The sequence below is a fragment of the Onychostoma macrolepis genome, chromosome 07 (assembly GCF_012432095.1).
Source record: "Onychostoma macrolepis isolate SWU-2019 chromosome 07, ASM1243209v1, whole genome shotgun sequence".
Taxonomy (NCBI): Eukaryota; Metazoa; Chordata; class Actinopteri; order Cypriniformes; family Cyprinidae; genus Onychostoma; species Onychostoma macrolepis.
In genome coordinates, this window is record NC_081161.1 from 1,361,869 (window position 1) to 1,387,686 (window position 25,818).

The 25,818-nt window shown below is 38.3% G+C and overlaps 2 protein-coding genes across 3 annotated transcripts; one reads left to right on the top strand and one right to left on the bottom strand.

Moving 5' to 3' along the window:
- Window positions 1-716: 716 nt before the first annotated feature.
- Window positions 717-4,672, bottom strand: LOC131543466 (zinc finger protein 777-like). Its single transcript, XM_058780847.1, has 3 exons — window positions 4,428-4,672; window positions 3,672-3,715; window positions 717-2,004 (listed from the first exon to the last, which is right to left on the bottom strand). The coding sequence occupies exons 1-3, from the start codon at window positions 4,549-4,551 to the stop codon at window positions 997-999; spliced, it is 1,176 nt and encodes a 391-aa protein (XP_058636830.1). The 5' UTR covers window positions 4,552-4,672; the 3' UTR covers window positions 717-996.
- A 148-nt stretch (window positions 4,673-4,820) lies between these two features.
- On the top strand, window positions 4,821-25,185 carry zgc:92594 (uncharacterized protein LOC436996 homolog). Of its 2 annotated transcripts, none has more exons than XM_058780845.1 (7): window positions 4,821-4,974; window positions 7,736-8,370; window positions 10,277-10,372; window positions 19,048-19,281; window positions 22,918-22,940; window positions 23,042-23,187; window positions 24,463-25,046. In XM_058780845.1, exons 1-7 carry the CDS (start codon window positions 4,899-4,901, stop codon window positions 24,684-24,686), a joined length of 1,434 nt encoding a protein of 477 aa, XP_058636828.1. In that variant the 5' UTR covers window positions 4,821-4,898; the 3' UTR covers window positions 24,687-25,046. The 2 variants fall into 2 exon arrangements, with proteins under 2 accessions (XP_058636828.1, XP_058636829.1); XM_058780846.1 differs by lacking the exon at window positions 4,821-4,974 and adding an exon at window positions 5,709-5,833 and having other exon boundaries at window positions 24,463-25,185.
- Window positions 25,186-25,818: the final 633 nt, after the last annotated feature.

A 25,818-nucleotide genomic window follows, 5' to 3' on the forward strand; every position in this document is an offset into this window, starting at 1 on the left:
CTTGACTGCACTTTGGTGGTTTTCTACAATGAAAGCATGCATTATGAAGAAAAAAAAAGAAAAAAAAAAAAACAGTGGGAAGAAAGAAAGAAAATAAGGAAATAAAAGAAAAGAAAGACTATACAAAAAGGAAGAAGACATACAACTCAGTTTATTTAATTAATGTTTGAGACACTTGGAGAGAAAAAAAAAAAAAAAATATATATATATATATATATATATATATATATATATATATATATGCATACATACAATATTACACTATTTCCATTTACCATTTCTATTTCCATGCCTTTTTGCATCTCCCTTTCTTCATGTGTTCAATACTTTTTCACTGTCATTCCATTTTTTTTTACACATAACTTAATTTCTGAACTTGTTTGTATTGTTTTCTTTGTATGCATGGATTACTTGGGTTGTTACCTACATCTGGTGAAAATTTCATGTCAACAGCACCTTTAGAAATATATTTACTGAGAAAAATGGTGATGTGTTTAATACTTATTTTACCTGCTCTATCTATCTATCTATCTATCTATCTATCTATCTATCTATCTATCTATCTATCTATCCATCCATCCATCCATCCATCCGTGTTTATCCTACACTGCATCTAATTCAATGTAATTTGTTAATTCAACATAACTCCATTAGAATTTGTCATAAAAAAAAAAAAAATAATAATAATAACTTTTTACTGAGCCAAAACTTTTTTTTTATTTTTTATTCTAAGGGCTCAAAGAAAGAAAGAAAGAAAGGTCATATTATGTACTGACTGTACGTTTCCGTCACTTGTCATTTCAAGGAAATCATTAGCAGTCATAAAGAACACATACGACTCAGTTTATTTAATGCATGTTTGAGACAAGAAATGTTACAATAGCACACTATTCACCAACACAAACTGCAATACGTAAGTGCACAGTGAAGCGTGCACCTGAATCTCGTGGGAAACAGCCATTAGATCTGAATCTGTTTTAATGAACGCTTGCTCTCTCAGTCGTGGTCGACGTAAGCCAGGTGGCGGTCGAGGCTCTTCAGAGTCCTGCAGTGTTTGCCGCAGCGGCTGCAGATGAAGGGACTCTCTCCGGCGTGAGAGCGCCAGTGCAGCCGCAGCTTCCTCCAGTGTCTGAACCTCTTCCCGCACTGCGTGCAGCTGTAGGGCCTCCTGAAGTGAGCTCTCTGGTGCTGCCGCAGCGTCCTGCGCAGGATGAAGGCTCTGGAGCACAGCGAGCAGCCGTGGGGTCTCTCGCCCGTGTGGAAGCGCCGGTGTCTCCTCAAGGTTCGTCTGTACATGAAGATCTTATCACAGACGCTGCAAACGTGGAACCGGCTGATGGCTCTCTGCAGTATCTCAGCCCTCTGGAGGCGCACAGAGCAGGGTCTTAAAGGAGCATCGGGCGGATCGAAGTCCTCCTGCTTCTGTAAAGGTCCGAGCCTTTCTGTTGATGTTGCGTTTACAAGACAGCTCTGTGTAATCTGGCTCCGCACGGAGCTGAAATACCCGCCGGAGGAAGACGGGCTCCAGTGAGGACACGGCTGGAAAGACTCTTCTGGTTCATGAAGCTCATTCTTCTCAGGCTTCAGCTGAGCTCCGGCGCTTTCACTTGAAGTCTGGCACGCTTGCGTCTCCTCGAGACGTCTGATTTCCCATTCGTCTTCTGCAGTCGTCACTGCTACGTCTTCGTATTCCTGTTTAACGTCTGGTTTCAGCTCTGGTTCATTCGTGCTCGATGCTTCCGGCGGATATTCTTCAGAAACGCTGGGAAACGTCTGCATTTTGTTGTCGCTCACGGATAAGGTAGTTTGTGTAATTTTATCTTCTGCAACGGCTAACTGTGTTTCTTCCCGTTCTGGCGGATCTGTTGAGACAGGCGGCGTCTCCTGCGCTGGATGCGGACTGGGGTTTTTCTGGGCGTCTGATTCCAGCTCCTCAGGTTCATTGACCGGCTCACTGCACTGAGAGCTCATCATCGGCTGCGAATCTCCAGACATGACTCTGTCCTGCGAAAACAGAGGCGGAAAAAAGTACATTTTTAATGAGCCGAAAAGAATGCACGTCACACCTCTGTTTATCAGTTTGCACTGGCTACCAATAGCTGCTCGCATACAATTCAAGGCATTAATGTTTGCCTGCAAAACCACCTAAATTCATTAGTTCAGACTTATGTGCCTCTAGACGCTTGTGTTCTGCGAGTGAACGTCACTTTATTGTTCATCCCAAAGATGCACAAAATCACTGTCACAGACTTTTACATTAACTGTTCCCTCCTGGACCTGCCCGACTCAATCCCAGCAGCTGAGTCCTTAGTCATCTTCAAGAATCGGCTAAAAACACATCTCTTCCATCTTTATTTGACCCTCGAACCCAGTCGACTCAAACTCAGTTCCTGGAGGGCCACAGCTCTGCACAGTTCAGCTCCAAATCACACCTGCTTGGAGGTTTCTAGTGATCCTGAAGAGCTTGATTAGCTGGATCAGGTGTGTTTGATTAGGGTTGGAGCTAAACTGTGCAGAGCTGTGGCCCTCCAGGAACTGAGTTGCTCTAACTCTAGCACTCTCTATTCTAATTCTATTCTTAAAAATAAAAAAAAATGCCCCTTTTAGACTTGCTCTCTATTCATTTACTAACTGCTTGTTTTTTTTTGTTATCAACATTTTTATTTATTTTTATACATAACATCCAATAAAAATAAAATAAAAAAAAAATAAATAAAATAAAATAAAAACAACAACAGACACATACTCAATATCTCAAAGTCCAATCAAAGGGAGGGAAAGAGGGAAAGGCAAGAGAAACTAACTGCTTGTTTTCATAAAGAAAAAGAAAAGAAAAAAACAACAAAAAATAATACTAGCTTTTCTAATATTTTTGTATTCTATCTATCTCTTTGTTTTATTTTTATTTATTATACAATTAACAAAAGCAAAAAAAATAAAATAAAAATAATAATAATAAATCCAAACACTAGCTTTCTCTGTTCATTTTCTGTTCTATCAGTTTTATTTTTATTTATTTTATGTATATATATATATAAACCTCTAAGTGTACTGTGTTAAGCTAACTGAGACTTGTCATAGCACTTGCATATCATTGCTCTTTTGTTGATTTTTGATTGCTTTTTATATCTCGTATTTACTGTATATCGATAGAAACGATATTGCCTCATAACGTATCGCTTATACAAAATATATCAATATATCATACAAACTCAATATACTGCCCAGCCCTACTTTCATTGTCCTCATTTGTAAGTTGCTTTGGATAAAATCATCTGCTAAATGTAAATTTCCTTTTTTACTCCAATGCACTGTTTTAATATTATTGTATGTAGTTCAGTTCAATATAATAACAAAAAAAAAAAAAACTCATTATTCAACTAAGGTGGTCTGTACCGCATTTTTACTGTTAAAAAAATAAAATAAAAACACAACACGGGAAGGAATGGGTCATTCTTCCAGGATTGAGACGGGACGAGATTTTTTTTTTTTTGTGGGAGTGAGACGGGAGAGGTTTGAAAATCCACTCCAGTGTCACCCTCTAGTGTGTATTATGGGATGTTGAGGAAATAGTAGTTTAAGGGACTCATGAACAACTGTCACAAAACATAAAACAACAGTTGAAAACTGTGGATGTTAAATATACTGTAAAACAGGTCAAACACAATTACCTTCACGTTCCTGCTCTCAGGCCAGTCACTGGCACACCGTTCACCTGCAAACAACACAACACAATGATTTCAGACCAACAGCACAACATTTACAAATGATAACAAATTAATTTATATGCCTATTATTATTATATTGTTTGATTTCATTCCACACCTCAAAAAGTATTCTCGTAGCTTTGTAAAATTACTGTTGAACCCCTGATGTGTCACATGCATTATTTTAACAATCTCCTTTCTATGTTTCTGTGCGTTGATCGTGTTAATTGCATTGCTGTCTATGGGAGGCTCAGAGAGCTCTCGGATTTCATCAGAAGTATCTTAATTTGTGCTCCGAAGATGAGCAGATGTCCCATGGGTTTGAAACGACATGAGGGTGAGTAATTAATTACACAATTTAAATTTTTGGGTGAACTACCCCTTTGAAGTGTAATAAGATGAATGCACTATATACACAGTGTACACCAGACGTTGTGTGAACTCAATTTCTGTGAATGCTTATAATTGCTCATATAAAGAAGCAGCTGCTGATGGCCATGCAAGTTTGTAAACAACATGAAGGTAGAAAATAATGACAGGATTTTAATTTCTGGGTGAACTATGGGTGAGTTTTTTTTATGTTTGCATATTTACTTCATGTTTATTGTGTTACAGTTTGGCAACAGAGCTTACAAGCATTTATTCCGGTAATCATGTTCCTCACAGCACCAGGCTAACTTTGTAAAGTTGTGGTTTCTGTAGTCAGCATTACACACTTACAGTGGCTCCTGCACAAACTCTCTCTGAACGCCTCTGTTATCTCCAGCAGCAGCACCTCCAGTAACGAGCCGAGCAGAGACTTCACTCGCTCCTGGAAGACTCCCAGCACTCGGGCATCTGCCATGTCCACAACAGCCTTAAACACTAGACACTTAACTCCTAAACACTCAGACAGAAGCAGCCGCGAGATCAGCGCCTCAGATCACGCTTCACACGGCGTCTCCGTCATGACGCAGCTTCCTAGGTCACGTGGTATTAGACGAGTCTTCTGATTGGGTAACGTCATTAGTCAGCGCCACTGTTGTTATTAAACATTTTTAAGTTAAATACGGCGCCTGGAAAATAAATATTTTTAGATTTTGCTTTAAAACAAACACGCATGTTTCCGTGTGGTGTTTTACGACGCTGTCACAGCTGGCAGTAGTTTAAAACCTCGCGTGCGGAAATGCTGGAGAGTGGGCGGATCGCGTAATGAATGCGCTTCTAAACAAAAAGAGGAAACATCACGAATTATCAACTGGAGGCTTTACACGGCAGCGATTCTTAGGTATGTGCGGCTATAAACGCTTATATATGATTCGCAAATGCTTGTACACGGGTGTCATCTTTAGTTTATTCGTCTATGTAGGTCAAGTAACTCACGCAACAAGTGGGTCAAAGTAAATCTGCACAGATTCTTTAATTAAATTGAAGTGGCGGCATTATCTTACTATTATAAGATAATTAAGAGCAGTTAAGGGAGCACTGCTTTGCAGGGTTGGTTTTCGTTGGCCTTGGTCCGTTGTTTTTATTATTTACCAAGACGTGTTTGTTTGAGTTTGTTATATATTGAAGCCTGTTCCCTAAGTGACTGGAACACTATCGAGGGAACAACAGAATCGTGTGTATTGTGTGGCTGGCTGAATGAAAAGCGTTTGCGGTGTGATCTTCATTGTGCACATGCCAGGTTTGTGTGTCTGTGTGAGAGCTTTGTCGACTGGGTCACTTTGACATTTTTGGGAATATATGTTAAACGAAGCTGTGAAATAGTGTTCTGAATATTCTGAGTTTAACAGTATAATAGTTTAGTAGTTACACGTTATGGTTAATATTTCAAGTCCAAACTTTGTTTGCTGAGATGCAAATATTAATCAGCCTCTGCATGTTTATAAATGGTTAATCGATTAGTGGTTCTCAACTGTGATTGGAAGAGACTCGGCAGCGCTGAGAAAAGTAACACGTGCCACGTGACCACGCTGCACGTACTTCGTCCAAACAGCTTGAGTTATGTTGCTCTGATCACCTCACTGTTACTGTACTTTCACTTTTTATTTTATTATTATTATTATTCACTTCCCCACAGAAGAACACAAGCCATATGCTGCTGTAGAGTCAAAACTTCACTTGTTTGCAGCTTTTGTCTGAAGGTAAATGTGCTAACCTTTCTTTCTACAAAGGCTTGTTAATAAGGATTCATATTAGTAAACCATGCTGTGTTGTAACGAGTTTGGCAAAAGGCAGACTCTAACTCGGATCGATCGTGTCAAAAGCAAGATACACAGGTGTTTTTTGCTGTTTATGGCAGCCAGGCATTGGTGGGCGGCGTTAATCTAAATAGCATCTGCCAGCAAATTTGGCTATTTGTACTTAGAAAAAATACACTCCATTTCTTTTTAAAGCTGCTCCACAGCGGAGTTGTATTCTGTTTGCATAATTGAAATATTGTTCTTTAAATTTATTATTGTTATATTTGAGACAATCTGTAAGTGCCAGCGAGCCCTGTAGCCTTTATCATTTCATATCAAAGTGCAAAATAAACTACGTGCATGCACTGTCCTGGTCAGTTAAGTAATGAAAAGCTGTAAAGCTGCCATAAAACTGTGCCTGCATGTAATATATTTTATATGAGTCACATTTAAAGAACATGTCTCTGAAATGGTTTTCAAAACTGTCCTGGAACAGCCAAGTGCTGTCTTCCTCTATCACACCTGATTCAGCTCATCAGCTAATTAATGGAGACCTGAAGTCTGTCAGAAAAGGTGATGAGAGTTCAGAGAAAATACGGTGCGTGTCAGATCCGCGTCACATTCAGCAGCGGCAGCTCTTAGAGAAATAACAGCCAAAACAACCTAATAACCAGCTGCTGTGATGTCTGTTAATCAAAGAAAAAAAGAGGAAATTAATAACTTTAAGGATTCATCTATATTTAATTTAGTGTTTGATAACTTCAATTTCAATGTATGTATATTTTTGCTGAAGGGCACGGGTAAATATTACATTTATTGTAATGGGTTAATGTGAAGATTGTTTAAAGTTCACTTAAATTAGAAGTTTTTTTTTTTAAGTCTAATGTTAAATTGATACCTCTCAATTATACTGTAATGTTGAATGGGTATAGTCAATAGTTAAGTATTAGAGGAAAAAACAATGGTATAGAGGCATCAGTAGTATTGGTATCAGTGATACTGGCCTTCAGTCATTAAAAAAAGATGCCATTAAACAAATTTTAAAAATATACTGTCTTTATGTTGTTTGTACATTAATTAAACATTGTAATGTGAAGTTATTGCAATATGAAAGTATATTTAAAACCTTTAATGTTATGTGGGATTAATTGCGATTAATCATGATTAGGGGTCGACCGATATGTGTTTTTCCTATGAATACTGTACTACATCTAAACAGCTTGGGGAAATGTAAGTATTTAGCTTCAATGATTTACATGTTAGAAATGTATGTGTAATAGCATAACCTCTCATAATTATAATATAATAAGTGTAAATAATTTAATTGTCTTCATAGCTCCATTGTAGAAGTTGTGAAGAAGACTGCAACTATTTTAATTAAACTATAACACTAATAGCCTGTTATAGGCACACTTGGTTCAATAGCCTAATGAAATGTCGCCCTAATCTTGGCCTGTGTGACAGTACCTTAATTTTGGCCTATGTGACCGTAATTTCAATTAGTTTTAATTTACAGTGCAGTGCAAATGAAGCCATAAAACATGTTTCAGTTATCTTTTAATCAAATGAGTAAACATACATTTTATGTTGAATCGATAAATCACGACTAATCGTTTTGCAGCCCTACTTCCAAGACATTAAATCTGTGATTCCTAAGTACAGTATCCACACCGGTGCGGTGACTGACAGCCACACATACTCCTTAAAACAATAGATTAATTTGCGTGCCGGTGCACAACCCACATAATGAAGATAATTCCGCAAATATCTGCAATTGCAGGTTTCAAACCGAGATGACGACAAAGAGGCAAAACTAATGGACTGCAGCTTTAACGATAACTGTTGTGGTCCGTCTCCCCACAGGTCTACCGATCATGGCGACGTCTGCCGGAGACAGCAGCGTTCTCGAGGAGGAGCTGACGTGTCCAGTGTGTCTGGATCTTTACCGTGATCCACACCTGCTGCCCTGCGGACATAACTTCTGTCTGCCGTGCCTGCGCAGACTCAAGAGCCGTGCAGACCACGGCCGTCTGCGATGTCCCGAGTGCAGACAGACTCACCGCAGCTCCGCCAGCTGGCAGAAGAACTTCAAACTGGCCAACATCGCTGACGGTTTCCGCCGTCGTGGCCAATCAGAGCGCTCCGCCCAGAGCCGGAGCGACGCGTCTCGCAGACCCACCCAGGTTCGCTGCGATTACTGTCCCGAGGACGCCAGCGATGACGGGAAGGGTCCGGTGGCGGTTAAAACCTGCCTGAAGTGTGAAGTGTCCATGTGCCCGAAGCACGTCCAGCCTCATCTGGAGCTGCCGGCGTTCAGAGAGCATCCGCTGGTGGAGCCGCTCGGTGACATGAGGAAGAGGAAGTGTCTGGAGCACGACGAGATGTTTCGGTACTATTGCCTGGACGAGCGCTTGTTCCTCTGTAACGCCTGCACCATTGAGGGAACGCACTGTGGACACTCCATCAAAACCCTGAAGAACACCATGAAGGATTCCAAGGTATGTGTGACGTGTCCAGGCCCAATCACTCTTCTCACATCGGTTCACACTTATACCTCCGATTGTGGTTTCGCTAATCGTTTCCAAAGCGCTTTGAATCTCTTTACGCCATTTAGTGTTATACATTGTGGATGTTCATAGCAGTGGAGTCTCAAGCATTGTGATACAAGGCTGTATTCTTACTGATTGCTGTTTAAGAAACACTGCTTCGTGAAGCTTTGAAGCCTTTACAAATCTTTCATTTCGAATCACTAATTCAGAGCGTGTATCAAACTGTCATGTGATTTCAGTAATCGAGGCTTTGTTACGTCATCATTGTTTCAAAATGCTTTGAAATGTCAATGTTTCACTGTCTGTTTGTGAACCCATGAATCTTGCGGATTCTGATATAATATACACAGATGATTGTCAAAAGTTTACATCCGCCTCTCAGAATCTGCAAATTGTTAATTATTTTACCAAAATAAGAGGGATCATACAACATGCATGTTATTGTTTATTTAGTACTGACCTGAATATTAGTCCACGAGAAAATAATAGTTGAATTTATAAAAATGTCCCTGTTCAAAAGTTTACATCCCCTTGATTCTTAATACTGTGGTGTTAGCTGAATGACCCACAGCTGTGGTTTTTGTTTAGTGATAGTTGTTCATGAGTCCCTTGTTTGTCCTGAACAGTTAAACTGCCTGCTGTTCTTCAGAAAAATCCCCCAGCTCCCACAAATTCTTTGGTTTTCCAGCATTTTTGTGTATTTGAACCCTTTCCAACAATGAATGTATGGTTTTGAGATCCATCTTATCACACTGAGGACAACTGAGGGACTCATATGCAGCTATTACAGAAGGTTCAAACGCTCACTGATGCTCCAGAAGCGTCAAGAGCCAGGGGGTGAAAACTTTCAAACAGAATGGAGATGTGTACATTTTTCTTATTTTGCCTAAATATCAAATATTTTTCATTTAGTACTGCCCTTCATAGTCTACAGAAGATTGTTGCATGTTTCCCAGAAGACAAAATACGTTAAATTTACCCTGATCTTCAAATTCAAGAAGTTTTTTTCAAAAAACCAAGCCCTGGAAAATAAGAAGGATAAAGATAAAAGCACAGACACTTAATATTTAGGAGCATTATATGATTGATTAATTGAATTTAAAATATGATACTTTCAATAAGCAATGGGTTTGTAAAAGCAGTTTTTATGCCGGTTTGGCCTGCATTTTTGTTGCATTTACACTATTTTGACCAGCAGCCATCATCAGTGTGTTGAATGCTTCGTAACAGTGAATCTTTTTGTGAAGCAATTGATTCAAAGCTTTGAAAAGATTTATTCCATCACTACTGTGTTCCACTTGCTAACTTCCCTCTTTCTTGTTGATTTGAATGTCTGCCATTGATTATGTTGGACGAGCACCAACTACTGGTGGAATCCGTGCAGCGGGTTCAAAAGAAATGACCTAATGGTGTGTTCAAGTCCTCCTGGGAAGTTTGTATTGAAGAGTTGTCAGAGTTGATGATTTGGCAAGTCATAATTATGACTTCAGGTGCTTCAAGAAGTATTGTGTGCTTAAAGACCCTCCAAGTTTTTAATATTGTTTGCATGCCAATTAACGTTCTCTATGTCTGGTATTTTTAATATGAAGACAAACTATGTGCAGATTCATTAGTAAACACCACTGCTGAGCAAAAAAAAAATCCCATTTTAATACACAAAATGTCCTCAATATAAACATTCCTCATCCATTTGATAAAGTGGAGCACACTTCAAAATGGCGTTGGGGATTCTCTGAAGGGAAGTAAGTTCATGAGTGTCTAAAAGGGAAGTGAAACGCCTCAAGTTTTGCATGATCTGCCCTCACATTTCAGATGAGATGACTCTTGTTCTCTCTGTCTCCGTTGTCTTCTCTAGACCTATCTTGACATTGAGCTGCAGAAGACGAACAGAAAGATCCTTAAAGCAGAAAAAAATCGACTGGAACAAAAGGAGATTGAACAGCACAACAAGGTGAAGTTCATTCTGTGGCATTAGTTCACGTCCAGGTTAACTCTTTCCCCGACAGCAGTTTGAAAAAAACAAGTTGCCAGACACAGTTTTCACTAAAATGTAATGGCCTCTAGAATATATTGTTGTATGAATATCTGAAAATGCAATGCATCAAAGAAAATAAAGAAAGGAGCCTCTACTTTAAGGAAAATAAATAAGTTTTATTCTAGCTTCAAGCAGCATTTTTAGCAAAAAGCTGAGAGAATTATTTATTTATTATTATTTTTTTGTCTTTTAATCAAAGACTAGGGTAAATGTACCTATTAAGCTCCCCAAAATCTACATCAAGTCATTTTTAGTGCACAAGAGATTGGTTTCAGTAAAGTAAGTTATGTTAAAATAAAATATTAATCTCTCACACACAAATATTTATTTTTATTTTAAATGACAAAAACATTTAAATTAAGATATACATCATTAAATTAAAAAAGTCCGGCTGTGCTTAATGGGTACATTTCTGTGTTCTTTAAGCACACCCCTGTTCCCATTAAGCCCACATCATGTTTTATTAAAATTCTTTGGGAGTAAGTTTTGGGAGCTCATTTTAGTTCATCTCCTATCCTGAAAAGTCTGTCTTGCAGGATTGATTAAAAATTAGCTCCTAAAACTTACTCTCAGATTCTGGAAGATAAATTCTTCAAACAGTGGCACAAGAAGATGTGATGCTGGTCCTTCAAGAGTCACTCTCAACTTATCCGTCCATAAAGCCTATAAAAAAAATCAGTCTTCGTGTATTTCACACTTTAGCATGTTATTCTTATTAAGTGAGAGTCATTTTAAATATATATATTTTTTTTTTACCCAAGCAAAGTCTCTGAGAACCTGACACATTGCACTTCTGGAAACTCCAGGAAGGTTGCAGTTCTGTAAAATGATGGTGCTGGAGACTAAATGGTTCCTGATGGTTTCTCACCTAATTTGTGACATTAATTCCTAATTATTTTGCAGTTAAGGTGTCTTTTCTTCTCCACCTGTTTTTTCTGACCGTGCTGACCCAATGAGCATTTTGCTGCCCAATGGTCATGCCTTAACTTTGCTAATTCTGTTATTGCATCCTTCTCACGGGCATTTAATAATTGTTTTACTTTTATTCTTGAGTTCAATCTCATTTTTGGCTCATTTTATCTGTAAAAGAAAACCTGCCTAATAATTCTGCACACCTGAAATAAGGAGTTTTTAACTTTCAGCCTTCATGGGCAATTATATATCACTTATAAATGATTAAATACAAAATTGATAGTTACTAAGATTGATGTGGTTTGGAATTGGTAAAATGTTCTTGAAAAAGAAATATGACCAGAATATCAACTTGCCTAATAATTCTGCACACACTGTAGTAAATAAAAAAAAATAAATAAAATAAAAATAAATAAATAAATAAATACAATTCTAGTGGACATAATAGCTCATTAAAATTGTATAAATATTGCATAATATCATAAAATTCCCTAAAAATCATAAATAATGATCAAAAAATATTATTGAACAAAAATATATTACATAGATTTTCCTGAGGAAAAAAAAAGAAAAGTTACATTTCAAGGCTTTGGTCACTTTTGACCGCGAAGGAGGCAAGTGTGACTCTTAAACGAAGAGGGCCAGAGGGCTAAAGTCTGCACAGCAAAAATACTTTTAAATGAGGTAAAACACTTACTACTTATGTTTCCCCTGTTAAAAGTGACTTCCGCGTCAATGCATAGCCATTCAAATGCATCTGTGAGAAACGTTTAGGCGCGCACAGCATAAAAATATCACCATAAAGTAATATTATTTTATAAAATACAAAACACTTACTTTCGGTGTTTTCCATGATAAAACCAATTTCCTTATCTTCTCCGCATCATGAGTGAAGGAAAATATCTCTCTGAGGAAAAGTTTAGGAGTGCACATCACACAAATATCGCTATAAATCAATATGATGTTGTGAAATACATATAAATGAGATAAAACGCTTAACTTTCGGCGTGTCCCTTTTAAAAAGGAACGTCCTCGTCTGGTCCACCTTGTGAGTGGAAGAAATGTCTTTAAAAAAAGGTTTAGGCGCACACATCTTATAAATATCACTATAAAACGATATGATATTACAAAAAAAACATTGTGAGTAAGATTAAACACTTAATTTCGCTGTTTTCCATCCTCATATGCTCCGAGAAAATGAGTCTAAGAAAATGGCGTCTGTGAAAAAATATTCCAGATGAGTCAAGCGTGCACACGAGCAAATGTCCCGGATGTGACTAATAACATTCAACAGAGTGTTATAAGAGTTTCTCTGCGTATTTACACCGGCCAGAGGGTGCTGTCTACACTAGCTAGTGTTACTCCCCTAAAGTTCAACACCACAACTTTATCACTTTACTCTAAAAGTCCTTAACACTAGGATTTCAACACTGGAGATTTTGCTGTGTTTATGAAATATTTATATAGACGTTCAATGTGGAAGAGCTTGAAGAGAGCACACTGAGCTTAATGGGAGCAGCAACAATTTTTAATACATTTCATGTAGTAATTATTAAAATAACAATATTTTGCTAAATAAATGGTCTAGGTCATGTATTAAGTTCACACATATTTTAATATGAACAACTATTATTAACAATATCTGTGAAATTATACTTTTTGTTATTGATGTCACACTGAAGCTGTGTGATTTTCATTGTTCTGCACACTGGCATTCTACAACCCCCTATACATCTTGAGAACAGATTTGAAGCATTAATGAATGTGGGTGAGGAATCCCCAAATGTGACAAAACATGGATCGAATCAGCCAGCAGCTAACATCGCTACTAACAGGCGCTCGAGGTCGAGCAGACAGCGGCACTCAGCTCAGAGCGCAGCCGAGCCCAGGACTCTGATAGTGGGCGACTCTATTATCAGAAACATCAGTAGCAGGACTACAACTACATGCTGCTTTCCTCAAGCAACTGTCTCTGATGTGAACAAGGAACTTCGGAACATTCTGATGAATATTTTCTGGGGCCATAGACAACTGTTTAAACTGGATGGCTTCCACCCAAACAAACTTGGTGCGAGAGTGCTAAAGGACAATATCTATTTCTCCCTCCGTCATCCTTCAGTGGTGTGTGCCAATCCACTCGGCCTCAATGGCACACACACACCTGGGCAGAATATGAGTGACCACAGGACTTCATGTCAGCCTCAGAGTCATCTTATGGTTGACACATCCCACAAGGACACTGATAACACCACGCAGCCAAAACAAGCTTTCCTCATGGGAACTATCCCGGCTGAGCCCTGTCCAACGAGCTCTTCACAGACAGACTTTGACGAACTACAACAGCTCCAAGACTCAGCACCCAAGGACAACTATCTGAAAAACAGCCAGGGAAGCCAGGACATTTTACAGCCACCAGAAACACCAGAGCCAGAGCCCCGTTCACCAGACACACTATCCCTCTCTCCAGAATCTCCACTTCTAAGCTTCTCACAGAAAATGGAGGAACTGGTGTATGCTGGGACCAAACTCTCCCACTCTTTCGCTGCAAGCCCCCAGATATCAACTAAAAAAACGGCGGGCCCCACAACCACCAAAGACAGCAGGCCGGACACAAGTGGGAACCCAGTGTGCCTGTAGCCTTCTATATCTCTGTTTTATCACGTGATAGAAAGCCTAAGGCCTTCTCAAGCCGTACGGCTGACCCATCTAATCTGCGGCCTATAATGCATAAATCTAAGATTGCTGTAGAGACAAAATGTAATTTCATCAAGTTTGCTCACTAAAAAATAAATAATTTCTGATCAATGATTTAATAACCACAAACAACCTGGATTTTATGTTTCTAAATGAATCATTTGACTGTTTTACTATTGCAGGGGATTTTAATATTCACATAGATAATGCAGAAACCAAAACTGCAAAATAAATTAAATTATAACTGTTTTAAACACTTTTGATCTGACCCAGCATGTGCATGGACCCACACACAATCGTGGACACACTCTAGATTTACTCATCAGTAGAGGTCTAAACATTTCATCCATTGATATTAAAAGGGGGTAGCACTATCTGATCACTTCTGTATTTTCTTTGATATATTGATCTCTGTTACCACTGAATCTAGATCTGTCTCTGTCAGAAAGAGATGCATTAACGAGAACACTAGTGCGCTATTAATGAAGGCTATATCTTTAACACCAAGCATTTCTGCAGACTCTGTTGATCTTATCCTGGATTCCTTTAACTCAAAAGTAAAGAATGTTATTGATGATATTGCTCCAGCATGGGTCTGCAAGAAGAATGGCATACAAAACTCATCTTGGAGAAAATCAACAGCAGTTCAGAGTATGAAAAGACAATGCAGAAAAGCTGAGCGGATGTGGCGGAAGACAAAACATGAAATTCACTACAGCATCTATAAAGACAGCCTTCATGCTTTCAATGTGGAACTAGCCACAGCTAGACAGACCTTCTTCTCAAACCTTAAAAACAGTAACATAAACAACTCTCGCACTCTTTTTGCTACTGTGGAGAGTCTGACAAACCCCCCCCAAGTCAAATTCCCACTTTAAACTGTTTAGAAGCAGATCTCTTAGAAGTGGTGAACGCTTCACTTCTTTCTGGGACTTTTCCAAACTCCCTGAAAACTGCAGTTGATAAGCCCCTTCTGAAAAAATGCAGTCTTGATAACACAATGTTGAACAACTATAGGCCAATATCAAATCTTCCTTTCATATGTAAGATTATTGAGAAGGTAGTTTTTAATGAGCTAAACAACTACTTAAACTCAAACGGATACCTGGACAATTTTCAATCTGGTTTCCGAGCACATCATAGCACAGAGACCGCGCTTATTAAGATAATAAATGATATTCGCTTCAATTCTGATTCTGGCAAAATACCAGTGCTGGTACGACTAGATCTTAGTGCTGCGTTTGACACTGTTGATCATAACATACTTATAGAGAGACTGGAAAACTGGGTCAAGCTTTCTGGGATGGTAGTCAAATGGTTCAGGTCATACTTAGAAGGGAGAGGTTATTATGTGAGTATAGGAGAGCATAAGTCGAAGTGGACGTCCATGACATGCGGAGTCCCACAAGGCTCAATTCTTGCACCACTCTTGTTTAGCCCGTATATGCTCCCACTAAGTCAAATAATGAGAAAGGCAATTTGGTTCTATCACAGCTATGCTGATGATACCCATATTTACCTAGCCTTATCTCCAAATGACTACAGCCCCATTGACTCCCTCTGCCAATGCATTGATGAAATTAACAGCTGGATGTGCCAGAACTTTCTTCAGTTAAATAAGGAGAAAACTGAAGTCATTGCATTTGGAAACAAAGATGAAGTTCTCAAGGTGAATGCATACCTGGACTCTAGGGGTCAATCAACTAAAAACCAAGTCAAAAATCTTGGGGTGATTCTGGAGACAGACCTTAGTTTTAGTAGTCATGTCAAAGCAGTAACTAAATCGGCATACTATCATCTCAAAAACATTGCAATAATTAGATGTTTTGTTTCCAATCAAGACTTGCATAAACTTGTTCATGCCTTTGTCACCAGCAGGGTGGATTATTGTAATGTTCTCCTCACCGGCCTTCCAAAGAAGACCATTAGACAGCTGCAGCTCATCCAGAATGCTGCTGCCAGGATTCTGACTAGAACCAGAAAATATGAGCATATCACACCAGTCCTCAGGTCCTTACACTGGCTTCCAGTCACATTTAGGATTGATTTTAAAGTTTTTTTTTTACTCGTTTATAAATCTCTCAATGGCCTAGGACCTAAATACACTGCAGATATGCTCAACGAATATAAACCTAACAGACCACTCAGATCATTAGGATCGATTCAGTTAGAAATACCAAGGGTTCACACAAAACAAGGGGAGTCCGCTTTTAGCTATTATGCCGCCCGCAGTTGGAACCAGCTTCCAGAAGAGATCAGGGGGCTGTTTCATAAAACAAGTTTACCAAATAAGCCAGGTTTATTTCAGTTAGTCTGACTTATTGCCAGTTGATTTGGTTCAACATAAGTCAGACTAACTGAAATAAGCCTGGCTTATTTGGTAAACTTGTTTTATGAAACGTGCCTAATGTTTTAGCACATCTGGGGCCTATTTAAATCCAGACACAAAACTCACCTGTTTAGCTGTGCATTTGTTGAATGAGCACTGTGCTACGTCCGAACTGATTGCACGATGTACAGATTGCACTATGTACAGGTGCTGGTCATATAATTAGAATATCATCAAAAAGTTGATTTATTTCACTAATTCCATTCAAAAAGTGAAACTTGTATATTATATTCATTCATTACACACAGACTGATATATTTAAAATGTTTATTTCTTTTAATTTTGATGATTATAACTGACAACTAAGGAAAATCCCAAATTCAGTATCTCAGAAAATTAGAATATTACTTGAGACCAATAAAAAGAAAGGATTTTTAGAAATCTTGGCCAACTGAAAAGTATGAGCATGTACACCACTCAATACTTAGTTGGGGCTCCTTTTGCCTGAATTACTGCAGCAATGCGGCGTGGCATGGAGTCGATCAGTCTGTGGCACTGCTCAGGTGTTATGAGAGCCCAGGTTGCTCTGATAGTGGCCTTCAGCTCTTCTGCATTGTTGGGTCTGGCATATCGCATCTTCCTCTTCACAATACCCCATAGATTTTCTATGGGGTTAAGGTCAGGCGAGTTTGCTGGCCAATCAAGCACAGTAACACAATGGTCATTAAACCAGCTTTTGGTACCTTTGGCAGTGTGGGCAGGTGCCAAGTCCTGCTATAAAATGAAATCAGCATCTCCATAAAGCTTGTCAGCAGAAGGAAGCATGAAGTGCTCTAAAATTTCCTGGTAGATGGCTGCGTTGACTGTGGACTTCAGAAAACACAGTGGACCAACACCAGCAGATGACATGGCAGCCCAAATCATCACTTACTGTGGAAACTTCACACTGGACTTCAAGCAACATGGATTCTGTGCCTCTCCACTCTTCCTTCAGACTCTGGGACCTTGATTTCCAAATGAAATGTAAAATTTACTTTCATCTGAAAAGAGGACTTTGGACCACTGAGCAACAGTCCAGTTATTTTTCTCCACAGCCCAGGTAAGATGCTTCTGACATTGTCTCTGGTTCAGAAGTGGCTTGATAGCCCTTTTCCTGAAGACGTCTGAGCGTGGTGACTCTTGATGCACTGACTCCAGCTTCAGTTCTCTCCTTGTGAAGCTCTCCCAAGTGTTTGAATCAGCTTTGCTTGACTGTATTCTCAAGCTTGCGGTCATCCCTGTTGCTTGTGCACCTTTTCCTACCCAAATTCTTCCTTCCAGTCAACTTTGCATTTAATATGCTTTGATACAGCACTCTGTAAACAGCCACACCTTTCAGTAATGACCTTCTGTGACTTACCCTCTTTGTGGAGGGCTTCAGTGTTCGTCTTCTGGATCATTGCCAAGTCTGCAGTCTTCTCCATTATTGTGGTTTCAAAGAACAAGAGATACCCGTAATTTATACTGTAGGGATGGTCATTAATTGAAACTCAAATGTAAATATTCTAATTTTCTGAGATACTGAATTTGGGATATTCCTTAGTTGTCAGTTATAATCATCAAAATTAAAAGACATAAACATTTGAAATATATCAGTCTGTGTGTAATGAATGGATATAATATACAAGTTTCACTTTTTGAATGGAATTGGTGAAATAAATCAACTTTTTGATGATATTCTAATTATATGACCAGCACCTGTATAATCATTTTCTATTTTTAAATGTTTTAAATTCTTTTTAAATCACTTTGTTTTTGTTGTTGTGATGATGATGATGATGATGATTATTATTAATGACTATTTCACTTCCTTTTATGTAAAGCACTTTGAATTACCACTGTGTATGAAATGTGCTATATAAATAAACTTGCCTTGCCTTAAAATATGAAATCTTTAGAAATTACAGCTCTGTAAAACCACAGACCAGCAATAAACTGTCAATTTATAATACTATGGATGTAAAAGTACAAGCCAGTAATGCCTGTGAAGTAATATATTAGCGTCGCACACAATCTTATACAGCTAGTCAGCTAACTGTGTTCTGCAGCATCTGCGCTGTGTTGCTAAAACTATCTTTTGGAACTAATGTAATTTCCCACATCCAAGTTCCAGGTTGTAATATGCTAAAGTCTGGACATTAATCTCTTATTTTTACAATAAGTAGTGAAACCTACCTAAAATAAAGGCTTAAACATCTAAAAAAAAAAAAACGCACATTTAGGGGCTCCTTAAATATTTACGTTTACCCTACATCTGGCTCATATTCAGTATGATGATCAAAACATAGATGGAGTAGATCATTTCCATCAGTACTCTCAAAGCTTCAGTCATTTACCACTTCCTGGATCCACATTTCACTATGTTTTTATTTATATGCGGTTAGTGTTTATAATCGCATTATATTCCATATGCATATGCTTATATATGAGATCGCTCGCTTCTGCGTCTTCCTCACCTGTGTGTTTGATCGAGTGATTCTAGACTCATTCAGGAGGTGCGTAATGGCGCCCTCAAGTGTATAACAGTATAAACACGGAAACCTGTAAAATTATGTGTTTGGCAGGAAAGAGTTAATATTCTATGAAGTTTTTAGTCTTACAAAATGTTGTGTTCTAGGCCTACCGTGACGACACAGACCAACACCTGGATGCTTTCCGAGAGACTTCTATTGCACATCTGGATGCTTTTCTGTCCTCGCTGCGTGAGTGCCTCCGTACTTACGACGGTGAGCAGTGTTTGGGAATCCAGCAGAACCTGAGTCGAATAACACAAGATCAAACCCGTCTACAAGAGGTTCACTCGGGCTTCGAGAGGCTTCTACAGGAGAGCGACGCTTTCCAGTTCATTAAGGTAGCTTTTACACACACAAATACTGAACTCTTAAAATGATCTGTGACTGTTCTTCACACAAACCTAAACTGTTTTGTTGTCGGATTGGTTGCAGTCATTTGAACCTAGTCTGTGTCTAGAAGCGTGAAGTCTGGTCCATTTACATTTAATTCTGGCCCAGAACTGACCTCTTAAAAGGGGAAAATGGAAAGCAACCAACTACAGTTTTAGTTTTTGCATAACAATTTAGGGGCAGGTTTATCTGAAATGGTTTATACAACAATAGTAGACCGACGTGATGGGAAGTTAATCTGCAAATGGCTCTACAGAAAACACTGCTTTTGTACTACACAGACGGACTACATCTTCAATGTTTTTTTTTTTTTTTACACAAATGTGAAATAGAACGGATATTTTTGCATGTGTAAAAACCCTTTTTCCTAATGTTGTTTAAAAAATCCGATATCTTGACATCTGAACTGCGTCTAAACACGTAAATAGCCCTTCGCAGCGTGATCTGCTCCTCAGTTCAAGCGGCATGTGAACCGATCATCTCTTCCTCTTTACTAGTTATAGCTGGAAATAAACATGAATGAATATCAAACGGTATCTTGGTTTTAAATGCGTCAGTACACACCATTTTTCAAGTTTTCAACTCTTTCCCCGCCAAGTTGCCAGCCACCGCCAGCGTTTTTGATCATTTTCACAAAATTTTCATGGCCCCCAGAATATTTTGTTGTATGAATATCTGAACATGCAACGCATCAAAATAAAGAAGAGAGCCTCTACTTTTCAAATTAACAAACTAAATCAGTTTTATTCTAGCTTCAAACATTTTCTTTATCAAATCTTATCACAATGGAATCCTTCAGTCATGACTTGAAGGTGCAATAGGTGATTGTCTTCAGAAACATTTTTTGTTATTCTGTTTGAAAGTCTCTTCACATCCCGATAGCAATCATTAAGTTAAGTGGTCTAAATGTATTTATATATTCTGTGGAAGAAATGTTCGTCCAATCAAAACGCTTGGTCCGAGCATTTTAATTGTCTTTCCCTACGTGTCTGTATTAGCATAACTGCGCAGACAGATATGTCAGATATGCTGTGCAGGCAAACATCAAGGACCCGATCTTCCTTCCTGGTATTGTAGTACTTTTACTAACTGTGCTGTAAAGTTTTCTCACCGGTGAATGACACATGATGTAGCCCAGCGGTTCCCAATTCCAGTCCTCGCACTCTTCGCTCTGCATATTTTGCATGTCTCTCTTAGTTAACACACGCGGTTCAGATGACCAGCTCGTTAGAAGAGAGCTCCGTGCATGAACTGTGTACCGATTGACATGCTCCCTACACAGTGTTCATTGCTCTCTACTCCCTGAGCAGGAGAAATCCATTGAAGTTTACTTAGCTTCGGAAAATGCATTCATGGATTTGCGCTGCACAGCGTAAATACTACTTAAATTTACGTCTCGCACACTTTAATGCCCTTTGTATGGAACATATACGTTCGCTTTGAACTGGAATCATGGCAGAATATCCGGTGACGTCCACTTCGCGGGGCACTTACGGTCGAATAGAACAGAGGTCGCACGTGATAAGAGACACACATTAAATGTGCAGAGCGGGGGGAGCGAGAACCGCTGATGTAGCCTATTGTAGTAATGCTGTCTCTGTTATTCTGGTCTGTGAGCGTTCAGGGGGCATGGCTTTGGACGGCGATTGCAGGGAGGGTGGGACATTCACTTTCAGTGCTATCAGGCTAAAGTTAGCATTTTCCAAGATCTCCTACTGCACCTTTAAGTGTAATGTAAACAGACTAGACAAAAAACCTGATATGGTCAAAAGATTGGATCTGTGCAAATGCAGCCAAAGCAAAATTAATAACTCTCTCATGGGTATCTAGATCATGTGGTACTAAGTGAAAATAAGAATTCATGCCACCAACCTCACAAGCAAATCTAGGAACAAGAAACTTTATCAAAATCACATTGTGGTAACTGGTAAAATACTGTACATGGCCAATCAGATACACCTGGTCATCAGTGAAGAACCAAGAAAAACACTCTACAGAAGGATCTTTGTGAAGTTTGTTTCTGAATAGAAAGAAGATCTTTGTGATTCTCGTGGTGATTCATTTTTCAAACTGTTGTTCAGACAGTAGTAATACAAACACATCTTTCCATTGCTGATGTGAGCTCTCCTATTGTGGTCTTTGATCTTGAAATGAGCTGATAATTAATAAAATGCAGCGCTTATCTTTTGATTTCGTTGACGTGAACTAATTTAAATTTGCATATAGCGCATAGGGCTGGGCGATAAATCGATTAACTCGAATGTGTAGTTTACGTCGATTTGTTTGAATGAAAATCGGTTTTCCTTTAACATCCGCCGATGCTCCCCTCTGGGTTCCCGTAGTCCCGAATGGGCTCAGCCCTCCCCCCTGCGCGTTTGCCATATTAGAGTTTCGTGATCCTCCCGCTATCCGCCGCATCCCAACTTGTTCGCAAAGAAAATGACTTGTACTGCGGAATGCGGATCGCTTACTCATTGCGCGTCTCATGAGACTCGCCAAGCTTTAATTTGTGGCTCGCATGGCAGTAAATAATACGATGATATGAGCAAAACAGAGATTTCATAAAAACATTAAAAAAAACAAAAAAACAAGCAGGGCTATAACATAACTCACACTGTGTCTACACCGGTCGTGAGCGTCACGGTGCGATCAGGGCTTTATGATTTCTGCGATGCGGACGGAATCGCGGAATCTAGTTATAAAAACGCGGAATGTCATTGAATTTGTCAAAGTTTGGATGAATAAATCAAAAGTAGCTATTATACTTAAATCAAATCGCGATATGAACTAGTATCTGGAAATGTTAAGCTGCAAAAATACCATTTAAACATGAATCCTGCGTGTCTCGTTATGAATGAATGCACAGACGCGCAGTTTAGTTTACTACACATAATGAAGCATTTCAGCGTCTGCCGTCTGGCCAAATGAGGACATAAATACATGAACAACAGTCAGTGTCTGCTCTATTACAAATACTTTTTCATTTTTTAATACCCAAAACAGCGGGATTACAAAATGGAAATATAGACTAGAAAGATATTTAAACTTGCTCTGCCCTTACATCCATGACATTGACTCACTGCCGAGAATAAATACAAGATGGGAGGAAAATGTTTATTTCTTTCCCTTGCAGTTTTATCATTGGGTGATCATCATACTGTATATAAAATTCCGGGATTCAGGGAGCCGCTATTATGCATTGCAACTGCTTTTGAATGCACGATTGCTTTTTAGTTTCACTTTCACTTGCGAGATTGGCGATCGCACCTCCGTGTTTATACTATGGAGCGGCAGTATTTACCACACATTTTACAAGATCTGTCGACACATTAATGTGGCCAAGTGTAAATGGAAGCATTTTAACAAATCGGGTAGATATCCGATCAGCGAAAACACATGAAATGACCAGGTGTAAACTGGCCATAAGAGTATGTGAATAGTTATAGAAAATGCAGATTATTTCTAATTATGGCACATTATTTGTATAATCTAGAACTTGTTCTTTGTTAGGCATTTTGAACAAAACCTACATTTGAAAAAGTCAAAATCCTAATTTGTTTTGGTTTCTCTTGGGTTTCTTTTAGGATTACAATTCATCTATAAAAAGGTAAGACATACTTTGATTCAGAGATTCTTTCACACATTTGCATGAGCGTGTTCGGTTTGTCCTCAGTTACATTATCTTCTAAAACACTGTGTGTGTGTCAGGTACCGGCGGCTGCTGAGAAAGCCTCTGTTTTACCCTGATGAGCCCACAGTCGACACAGAGCCGCTGTATGAAACGATGGAAGGAAAGATGGGCGAGTTCATTGCTGAACTGCGGCAACACGCCAGCACACTCATCAGCACCATCTGTGAGTCTCATACCTGCTTTTACAGTCTGTTTCTATTAGACACATAATATTGTCGAATAGCCTGGGGAACTATATGAATAACCGTGGAAACTTTAGGCCGCTGTGAGTCTCTGATTTGCACTGTTTGATGTGTGCTATCATCCTCGTAGTGTGAGATAAACACTGTACCTGCTATTGATATAATGTTTGCTGTCCGTGTGTGTTTCACTCGTACAAAGAAAACAAGAGGATAATGAAATAATTGTAGCAAGCGTTTAAAGATGAAGTCGTGGGTTCTACGTTGTATCCATATTAATTTATTTTTTAGTGCTACCAAATGATTAATCATGATTAATCACATCCAAAATAAAAGTTTGTTTACATAATGTTTGCATTGTGTATATTTATGTATATATAAATACACACACATACAGTATATATTTTGAAAATGTTTACATGTATATATTTATAGTCATATAATATATAGTATAAATATATTTAATATATAAACATAACATATTTTTCTTCAATGTAAACATGCAGAGCTGGGCGATATGGTCAATTATTATTTTTTTTTCCATATCAGTTGATATCACTAATTATCACGATTTATTAAAAAAAAAAAGTTATTTCAAATTTAAAGGTAGATTTTTGCTCCAATGTGAAAGTTGTAAAAAACAGATGATTAATTGTGGTTTTAAACTATTCTTTATGGTCAGAACATGACAAACCATTAATTAATTAATGTTTATTCATTTATTCATTTATTTTTGTGTGTTGCCTGAAATATTAATAATATAACTTTTTTTTTTTTTGTCTCTACAAATATACACAGTTGATGGTAGTTTGAATTTGGATGCAGATGCAGATTTGTAGATAATCACAAGTGAGATGTCAGTTTTTGACCACTGATGTAGGAAATGTCCCCGCTTTTCATTTCAGAGATCTGGTCACTTTATTCTATGGTATCAAAAATTTTGATGTTTTAAAGACCTTATTTGAAGCAAAAATAACTATATTGTGATATACAGTAGTCAACATTTGAAGTGGATCAAAACCTTTCATCAAAGTTGTCCTAAAACCAAAATGTGTTCTTGTCTCAAGACATCTTTGAACTTTTTTTTGATCCACTTCAAATGTTGACAACAACAACCAGCAACAGACAAACAATACCAAGTGTTAGTGGGGCTTATTCATCAAAGAGTCAAATCTCTAATGCCTTTTGCAATTTTACAAAATAAATAAATCTGAACATGCAGTCTTGAGCATTAAGAGCATGTCGTTCCTGTTTTGAAGGTGAATTTGACGGGGGAGATGCTGAGGAGGAGGTGGATGACAACGACGACGACGATGAAGATGATGAAGATGATGATGAAGAAGAAGAAAGTTTTGATGAGGATGATAATGAGGATGAAGAGGGTGAGGAGGAGATGAGGAGTGAGGAAGAGGAGCAGCAGAACATCACTGACTCTGGAGATGAAGAATATACGCCGGAGGAGGAGGAGGATGAGGAGGACTAGAAGAAGATCTGCACTTGAGTTCCCGGAGCCGAAGTCTTCATACGAGGGTGATCTTACACACAGAGCTCATCATGCAGTGGACTGCTGTTTGACGTTTCGGTGAAATGCTTGCTTTGCCATTATTTAAACAGAAAATTAGATTTTCCAATAACACAAAATATTATAGACAACAGGTCACACTTGAGTGTTGAACCTGACAAATTGTGGATGAAAACGACTTCCTGAGATATTAATAATGTCTTTATAACAGTATTTATTAGTTTGAGGAGGAGGAGGGGGAGGGGTATAAATAAAATAAATAAATAAATAAATGTAAAAAAATTCCAGTTGGGTATGTTTAAAAGTTCAGGGTACATAATGGCAATTTGGGATGGGCTCCATTTGCACTTTTTTTTTTTTCCAAGTTGGTTCCAGTATATTTTGATTTTTCTTTCATCCAGATGGTGGGAGGAAAAAAATAAATGTATAGCTTTTTGCAACTGTTAGTAATTGTGTAAGAAAATGTATAATAAAGTATAGATTAATAACTTAAAAATCAGCTTTTTTTTTTTTTTGCAGTAAACTTCCATTGAAATATTTGGAGACACACAAAAGGATAAGGATTGATGGGTTGTTAACAACAGCTTCATTAAGTTTTCTTTTAAACGAAACACAAATCAACTATACAAACCCAGAATGCATGCCTAGTAGATTTCAAGAATATAAGAGTGAAGAAATACAACACCAACACAAAATCTGGATTATAAAGACGACAAAGTAACAGAACCAAAAACGGCATACCATGTATTCAGTCTTGGGGATTTATTCCTGAATATATATTTCATAGAGACATGTCTTACATGTTAACTTTTTTTTTTTAGTTGATCTACGTAGCCTGCAGTATATTAATAACCTGGGTAATATTGAGAGCGGTTTATCATCTCAAAAGAAAAGAGATGAAACAGTCAGTTGGAGGATAGTACAAGTCAAATGTTCTGACTGCAGCCCATACTAAGAAACTGACAATAATAACACATTGAATAAAGTCTGATGAGAAAAATCTTTAATTTCAACAGAGCAAGTTAATTTAAAGCTAAAATTAAGCACATTAAACTAAAAAAAAAAAAAAGCCTCAAATACAAGACTAATTATT